A 9,150-nucleotide genomic window follows, 5' to 3' on the forward strand; every position below is an offset into this window, starting at 1 on the left:
TAAAGACCTGTTTGATGAAAACGGAAATTTTCATGATATCAATTATTTTTCTAATATTCTTGTCAACAAATCTAACTGGATTTGGGAATATAACACACTGAAAAAGGTTATTAAACCTGTCCAAAAATATCACGATACTTCAAAAGGAGTCTATATAAATATAAGAAAACAAAGTAACATTTTATTAGAAAACAAGAGAAGAATACCCCTAAACTTGATAAATAGCAAAACAATATATGATATATTTATCAATAAAATCTTTATTAAACCCTACTGCGAGAGATTTTGGGCAAAAAGCTTCAATTTCAATTTTGAAGAAAACAAAACAAATATTTATCAGTCAAAAATAACTAAAATCAAAGACAAGCAATTAGCAGAATTTAATTACAAACTCCTACAAAATCTACTTAATAATAATAAATCTGTTCACAAATGGAATAAGAATGTATCCAATCAATGCCCGTATTGGCAAACACTCGAAGACACAAAACATTTAATCTTTGAGTGTAGTAACGTACAATTAATATGGAAAAAATTAGAAAATCATTTGAAATTTAATCTAAAATGGAAACATGTTGCATTAGGATTTTTTCATGAAGAAAATAAAACTACCACTTCAATAAATCATTTATTATCATATACAGCTTATTACATATATAAAATAAAGATGAAGTTAAGATATGAAAATAAAGAAGAAAATATTAATGACATTTCCTATTTTGTAAAAACAAACTTAATGTACCAATATGAGACTTATAAAACATTGAATTTCAACTTCAATTATAAATGGTTTTATGATATTTCTATGACTTTGTGATGATAATAATAAAAAATAGTCAGACTATCTGAAGGAGTCTGTCCTTCAGTGAAGCTGCCTGAAGGGGAAAATATGGACATTGTGTGTTTAAGGCTGTTCCCCTCAGGCAGCATGGCTTATTGAAAAATATATCTACCATATTTATATATATTTGTTATAGTATTATAAATATCGAATTTATGTATATGAATGTATATCTATATGTCTTATATATTAATTTTCTTAAAAGTAATATAGTGTATGATTTAAATATATATATATATATATGTGTGTATATATATGTATACGTGTATATATATATATATATATATATATATATATATATATATATATATATGTTTGTGTGTGTATATGTATGTGTGTGTTTATGTATATATACGTATGTAATTAAAAAAGAAAAAAAATTAATTTTCATATGATATACATATATTAATACGTAATGTCTTTTTCTTGGGTGGTGTTGCATGCGTAATGCAAGCATTTAGCCTGCCTTTGGTCTTTTTTCTTGCTTCCACCTTGTTGCACAAACTTTCAACCATTATAAAACAATCGTTGGAATAAGCACCAATTTACAATATAAAAATTTAAGCGATTGATTTTGATCAATATTTGGTATATGTAATACATGTATATTGTATGTGCTTCTGTTTTTTCTTCATTTATGTACTCAATAAATGACACAATCTCACATCACTTAGTGTAAAGGATTTCTTCCAATACATGTAGCAACAAATACAAGCTGCGGGAAAGTATTTATATTATATGTACATGGATTAAAATTATGAAAAGTTGACAAGTACAGGTTTGAAGTCATCAATATTTAAACACAAACTGAATTGAAATTAAATTATTTCCCATTCTATCATCTCGAAGTTAAGCGCAGGTCGAATGGAGTTTGAATGTAGTAGGTGTCTACATCATTACTTATATTCAGGATCTATACAGTACTAAACAGGGTTAACATACAGTGTATGAGTGCAGGTGTGTATTGATTTTTATGTACATGTACTGTTCTTAAATTTCCATCCATATTTTTAACAAGTTTCATCTTTGTTACCAACATATTCTCCATTATAATAATAATTGTACAATTATGTGATGGTGTTTATATTGAACGTTTCATAGCAACATAATCATATGTCGTAAAATAGAGAATTCATCAATAAAAAGAATTACATGTTTGATTTAATGATAGCACAGTGATGTATGGAAACGTAAAAAATTCGCTGACTGATCTGAACTGTATTATATACATGTACATCTCATTAAATATCCAAATGTTTACATGAACATATACCCGTATATTAAGTTTCATTTTAATGCCACATTGATTTATCCATAGACTTACAAAATGTATATATAGCAGACACAAACTACACATTTAAGCAGCCTGTTTCAGGATCGGACGGAGTCATGTCTCCCGTTTACATATTTCTAGGCTTCCTAACTTTGTCGCTTACTGGTGCTGAGGTTCCACAGGCACATCGTGTGGTAAAAGGTAAGCAGTGGTATATAATGATAATGAAAAGGTTACTAATTTCATAAATCCTACAAGATAATTTTTATGCAAAGCATACGATCGACTGCTAAACATTCTAAGCTATTTCCAAGGAAACATAAATATTGTAGTATGAAATATTTCATTAATACATGTACATGTATATGGAAAAAAAAACTAAAACAAAATTTATTTAATTTGAATACTCACTTTATAAAAAAGCATTAATACTATCATTTATGTAAGAACACTTGAGTGGTTTTCAAAATTCATAAATGTTTGAAATGTCATTCAAACATAAAGATGCACTAATGTAATATGAAGTTTTAGGAGCATTGATATAAGAAACATTTATGTATACATGTATATTCAACAAAATTCATAATGGTATTAAACAAGTAATCTGTGGAATTCACTACCCAGTATGGCTTGTGTCTCAGAAGTTTTCATAAAGAATGATATGTAGATATCAATTCATTTATTCATGAGAAAATAAATTATGGTACATGACTGAACCAATTAATGAATAATAACGAAATATATACGTCCATCCCAGGTTAACATTTTCAATGTCATATTGAGAGACGTGTAAATGAATTAATTATTTCCCCTGTATATTCAATCTTTCGGTATAAAAAATAATCAAGATGTCCATGAATAAGATGCTAGACACAGAAAACCCGCGGCGTTATCAAACATGATTGTGTGAAGTTTCAAAAAATTATTAATTCATTCCCAAATTAGATTGCAGCACATGTACTTGAAAATTATATTAGTTTTACGCCAGATTTCAATATTAAACTACAGCAAAACTTTTATATCGATAACAGCAATCAAGACTTATATTTAGATACTGAAGTATTTTAAGGCATTTATATTCACGGGAGATCGGGGATGAGGTGTACCTAGGAAGAGGAAACATCTCCTGTTGGCTTATCAAAATGATACGAATATTATCCTTTACTGAGATTTGATCAAACGAGCAGTTATAAAAACTAGTATGCGCTTATTTCCTCTGGTAAACATATATCAGAAATAGATAAAATGTACAGAAACGGACAGATAATAGGGATACCTAAAATGTCGGAAAATATATGCACACTTACACAACACAATTGATAATTGGCGATTCGTTATTACTTTGACCTTTGATATTGTAAATATACTTCAGAAAAATTCGAAGAGCAGAAAATTTGGCTTAAATCTCAAACAACTAAAATATCTATATGTATAAGACGAAGGATTAAGCATACTTGGAATAACACTTCTTGTGTTGATAAAAAATATCACCAACGCGATGATATAAAAATGTTATCATATCATAATATTCTGTGATCATTGTCGTTTTCATATATGCATGTATAAAATTCATATTTAAATTCATTTAAGGTTTTTATCGAGGGGTCATTTCGAATATCCCTTCAACAACCTACAAAACTAATTCTAAACATCATTTATGTAATTAGGTCACATGACAGGATCTTTGAGAAAACTTCCTTGGAAATGGAGGCACGAGAAAACGTCTTACAAAGTGAAAACTCCACTGACTGTCGGGGTAGACGTTGTTTCCAGTTTCAAAGTCAGCGCAGACTCAATCGGTTTGGGGGGAATATTCAAAACGAGTAAAATCGCTTTTCTTCAATTTGATACATATATATTTATTACAAATTATGGAAATATTTTATAGAGAAGGATCACAGAGCATGCATTTTCATTCCACACTGTGGCACTCTTTCTTTCTTTTTTAAATTATAGGTAACTTCCAACTGCCTGATTGCGCTGGTATCATAAAACGTCAACCGGATCTTAAAGGTCGTAACGGAGTATACACTATATACCCTGACGGCAAGACCAAGAAGCGGGTGTTCTGTGACATGACCACTGATGGCGGTGGATGGACGGTACTTCCATATCTAAGTTTTATTTATAAGCCTTTTCCTTCCTTCCGATTTTATTATATAGGCCGTGTCATGATAAGATTGCTTTGAAAAGTTGGTTTGATTAACAAGAATAGCCATGGACGTATGCGAAGTGGGACAATCATTAATAGAACAACTGACTCTATCTTTGATGTTGCCTTCTAAGCATTATAGTAAGGATAGCATGTCAGCCTGATTACGTCATTCATCGTCTGGTTAATACTAGTAATCAAACTTTCATTTGAGAATACATGAAGACATGAACTGGGACGGTTCGCGCCAGAATACTTCATGAAGATATGCTGGCGTGAAGCATTGTAGTTCATGGTCTCATTTATTGTCTAAATTTTTCTATGTGAAACGATCTAGGATATCGAAAATGTGCGATCATAAGATATATCTTAATTAGATAAGATATCTATTCCTCCGGCTATTTCCCCTCCTTACTTTAAAAAAACAATGCTACATGTTCGTGCCTGTATCATTATTTCAAAAAATTTAATTATAAAGACGTTCCCTCCACTTTTCAAGGTGGAGCTACGTCGTTCATAGTTATTCAAAATAAGCAGTTTCTACAGACAATAAAAATTTTGCCTCGCTTTGGATAAAGTTATATTAGTATTTCTATTAACTTTGAGAATACCGGTATTAGTGTTGTTCTTGAATAATTCAGGTTATCCAACGACGGAAATACGGATCTACACGTTTTACCCGCAAGTGGAGAGACTACAAGAAAGGGTTTGGAAGTGCGAGTGTGGATTACTGGTTAGGTAATCTTTACTTTCATTCGAAAACCTACTGGAATCATAAATCAGGACTTAAAAGAAAAGTTTAACACATCGTAAAACAATGCGTCCGCCTAAAACAGATCTTCTTAATTTGTAATAGCATCAAATTTCAACCATATGATTAGTGTAGTTGCAATCTTTCTGACAAAATAATCATGTTGATGAATAGTATTATAATAGTACACTAACTAAATATCTCAATAAAAAACAAACATTGGGTCTTGGCGTGTCCAGACTCACTGAAACATACATGTAACATATAGTTAATATGCCTCATTGGATATAACATTCCAAGATGTGTCATAAGCACATTTTTGTTTTGACTTTCCAACAAAATAGAAATGGACGGAAAAGCAAACATGATAATTGTAGTGTAATCTGTTCAGACAGGTATACATTACAGATACATGTACATCAAGTTGTTTTTTTTACATTACAGGAAATGATGCAATACATTCTTTGACATCACGAAAAGCACAGGAACTGCGGATTGATCTACAACAGTTTTCAGGCGCTAAGGCTTACGCTAAGTACTCGACGTTCAGAATCGCGGATGAGAAAGGAAAATACAGGTTAAAAGTCGGAGGATACAGTGGAACTGCAGGTGAGTACTACGTACTGAGACGATTCGTGATATTTATCTTCTTAGCTGGAATTGATACACATCAGATGTATAAATATATTTATCAATATAAACATTTGACTTGTACATTCAAGGGGACAGTCTACAAATACACAACAACCATATCTTTGTTACAAAGGATAGAAATGACCGTCACAACTGTGCCAAGAATTACCAAGGTGCGTGGTGGTATGAAAGTTGTTACCAGTCAAATCTGAACGGACCATTTCGCTCATCTGCTGTTCACACTTTTCAAGCAATAGTATGGCGCAAATGGAAAGAAAAAACAGCACTAAAATCGGCGAAAATGATGATTCGACCTCAAAAATAGTTAATATGTGATTTGCATGAATAAATGTTTCAGAAATAAATCCTGTCAAATAATTCTGTTGTTTCACTATTTGAAAGAGAAGAAATGCAAATGAAATCTAATGTATGAAATGCTAGAAATTCATTCCAAGCTACATTAGGCCTATAATTTTGGTTGGTTCGTTGTATATTGTTTAGCGTTCTGCTCGAGGATCTTCACTCAGATGGAGACGTCACCATTGACGATGAAAGGCTGCAAAATTTAGGCTATGCTCGGCGCTTATGGCATTTGAGCATGGAGGGATCTTTATCGTCCCACACCTGCTGTGATACGGGGCCTCGGATTTTGCTATCTCATTCGAAGGACCGCCTCATTTTGTCGCATCTTGCAACAAGCAAGGGTGTACTGAGAACCTCCCACGAGATCTACAATGTATTCATATATAAATAGGGCATGGTATTTGCAAGTAACACTGACACTTTTCACCCTGAGAATACTTTCGCCATTTGAGATGTAGTAGCAGTGACAGTGTTTCCGGTGAAACTCCATTCTTTTCGGTTTAATTTGAGTTTACCCATGTTGCGAGTAGCGTTGGAACCCACAAACACAACTCTTTTTTGATGAAGATAATTTTAGATGAAGGTCTTTACAGTATTTTAAAAGGGCAATATATCTAACAGAGATATGAAAGCTAAAACAATTTGTTGACAAATAAACCGGTCGGACACTGTAAACCAACTTTTCTTCGCAACTTCATTTCGCAATTTCCCAGTAATAAACTGGTACGTGGCGATTAATTTTTGCGACCTACATTATCTTAAACATATAAAAGATATTAAAAGACTGGTTTGCGACGAAAAATATTTGCAATGATGAGGTTCTTGCAAACCTCGCGAAAATTTCTCGCACGCGAATAAAAGTTGGTTTACTGTGCCTGATCCTTACTATCATCGTTAAGAACAAGATAGATGTGTAGAAGAACATTTCAAAGGGAAAACTAACTGAAGGGGTAGTCGGGGTAACATCTTCGCTAGCCAAGGGTGACGATACACGGTGTTCCTCTTTCACCCTTGGCAGATATAGCTACCGAAATGAAAACTTTAAGTGGCGCCATCTGACGTCCTAAAATAGTTACGTCCCTTGAATCTATAAATTCTTCCTCCAATGAAAATCGCTTTAACATAAGTATGCGAAAACTGACGTCAGAAAGAATGGCTGCCTCCATAGATCAACAAACTAGCGCCATTTGTGATCGATTTAAAATCCAATCGCTAACAAAAAAACAATACAAAACTATAACGGCTATAGAAAATGGAAAAGACGTGTTAACGAGCACCAAAACCGGTAGTGGAAAATCGCTAAGCTACGAATACTTCCCAGTCCTGCACCCAGGAAAATGCGTGTTGATCATAGCCCCTGTGATTAGTATTATGAAAGAGCAGTGCGAAAAATTGCAAAATCTGGGCTTTAAGGCGTCATACATTGGAAAAGACCTACAAGATACAGATTCACTTGAACAGGGCTTGTATGATTTTGTGTTTGGAAGCCCTGATGTCTTCCTCAATAACAGCAAGTGGAGAACTATGTTGAAGTCGGACATCTACCAGATTAAGTTGCAGTTAATAGCAGTTGATGAAGCTCATACGGTTACACAATGGTATGTTTATTAAGCTAGAATTAATTTACCTTTTCTTAATGATGTATGATACTGAAATTGATCAAAATATACCCCCCACCCCTATTTTTTTTTTATTGAAAGAACTTTATATATATTTCTAGTGATTTTAAATTATCGTTCACACCCTCCTAAATACAGTATGTGTGAATATTATCCAGATAGAAAGTTGTTTACATTTGGAAATAGACAAGTGGGCAATTACTTTGAAATGTAATGCATATGGAATTTTACAATTACAAGTATCACCATCTTCATTTAGAAATGTAATTAATTAAATCATAACTACTTTGCTAAATAATGAATTAGTAAATACAGAACACATTACAATGAACATATGTTACAGTGGAATTTCAAGAGTACAATTTATTTGCAGGCAACTTTTTTTAAAAGTCAGATTTAAAGTAAATACATGTATATAATTACAGGTTATCATTTTACATGTCAGCTGTATTTCATTAGATTTTTCGAAAAGGACAGTTCTGGTCTAAAAACTTTGCCAGAAATACTTTATTTTTAATGAGCATGATCAGAGCTAGGTGGAATGTACAGCTGACACTTATTTATACTTGTGGTTATGTTTGGAACTACATGCATCTGATTTCCTTATTTAAATTCACTTTTACCATGTCTACCTAGCTTCCTTGAAATGATTAATTTTATTATTGACAGTTTATTTCCAAAAAATTTGCAATAAATAAATCATTAGGAACATTTGTCAATCAACATTGAATAAACTCACATACGGAGTACGAAGCCTGTGATTTCAAGAATGTATTTTAAATTTTGAAAAAATCATATTTAATATGAAATAAAACATTATTGAAAAGTAATGGTCATTGCTGGCATTTGAATGAAAGTAATGCATTACATTCTGAATAATTGCAATTACTTGTAACTGATATATGGGTCCATTATACCTCATTACTTTAAAAAATGTTTAGATAACAATGCATAACCAGGTCTGTTTGTAAATTCAATGTTCTTATTCTTTTTCTGTGTTTTAGGGGAGAAGGAGATAAGGAAGAGGAGCCGCTCCTTCAGAGAGGCATTTGCTCACATTGGAAAATTGAGATCACTGTGCCCCAAAGCATCTTTACTTGCCCTTACTGCAACATCTGGACCAAGTCAACGAAGGAAAATTATGAAAATGTTATGTTTTAGTGCAAACTCTGAAGTTATATTAGATTCACCAGATTGAGAAAATATTAAGATAACATCATTGTGTATTCCAAATTCAGATAATTTAGAAAAAGTATTCCATTGGTTGATTGATATATTGAAGACCCAAAAGCCAAAAGCTGAGCGACACATTATTTTTTGTGAAAGTATTGCAGATGTTTCCAAGATCTACACAACATTTGTTAAACATTTTGGCAATGATTGTCAACATTTTGAAATGTTTCATAGTAAAACAGATGAGAAAGTGAAAGAAATCATTTCTTAGGACATGAACGTAGGTGGTAATATCCGGGTGCTGATCTGTAAAAATGCGGCTGGCATGGGGGTGAATTTCCACAA

General features: G+C 32.3%; 2 protein-coding genes across 2 annotated transcripts; both read left to right on the forward strand.

The window, feature by feature from the left end:
* The first annotated feature begins 2,191 nt into the window (after positions 1-2,191).
* On the forward strand, positions 2,192-6,029 carry LOC125667715 (ryncolin-1-like). The gene is made up of 6 exons (XM_056153802.1): positions 2,192-2,315; positions 3,782-3,937; positions 4,071-4,216; positions 4,908-5,004; positions 5,462-5,626; positions 5,740-6,029. The coding sequence occupies exons 1-6, from the start codon at positions 2,231-2,233 to the stop codon at positions 5,973-5,975; spliced, it is 885 nt and encodes a 294-aa protein (XP_056009777.1). The 5' UTR covers positions 2,192-2,230; the 3' UTR covers positions 5,976-6,029.
* Positions 6,030-7,165: 1,136 nt separating this feature from the next.
* On the forward strand, positions 7,166-8,793 carry LOC130051432 (ATP-dependent DNA helicase RecQ-like). Its single transcript, XM_056153362.1, has 2 exons — positions 7,166-7,611; positions 8,637-8,793. Exons 1-2 carry the CDS (start codon positions 7,166-7,168, stop codon positions 8,791-8,793), a joined length of 603 nt encoding a protein of 200 aa, XP_056009337.1.
* The last annotated feature ends 357 nt before the right edge of the window (positions 8,794-9,150 follow it).

This window comes from Ostrea edulis, chromosome 2 (assembly GCF_947568905.1).
Source record: "Ostrea edulis chromosome 2, xbOstEdul1.1, whole genome shotgun sequence".
In the NCBI taxonomy this organism is placed as follows: domain Eukaryota; kingdom Metazoa; phylum Mollusca; class Bivalvia; order Ostreida; family Ostreidae; genus Ostrea; species Ostrea edulis.

Excerpts from the sequence above, each read along its gene's own strand:
- LOC130051432 (XM_056153362.1), top strand. The coding sequence starts at position 7,166 with ATGGCTGCCTCCATAGATCAACAAACTAGCGCCATTTGTGATCGATTT. Across the intron at positions 7,612-8,636 it reads GCTCATACGGTTACACAATG|GGGAGAAGGAGATAAGGAAG; the intron begins GTATGTTTATTA and ends TCTGTGTTTTAG.
- LOC125667715 (XM_056153802.1), top strand. The coding sequence starts at position 2,231 with ATGTCTCCCGTTTACATATTTCTAGGCTTCCTAACTTTGTCGCTTACT. Across the intron at positions 4,217-4,907 it reads CTGATGGCGGTGGATGGACG|GTTATCCAACGACGGAAATA; the intron begins GTACTTCCATAT and ends TGAATAATTCAG. Across the intron at positions 5,627-5,739 it reads AGGATACAGTGGAACTGCAG|GGGACAGTCTACAAATACAC; the intron begins GTGAGTACTACG and ends TGTACATTCAAG.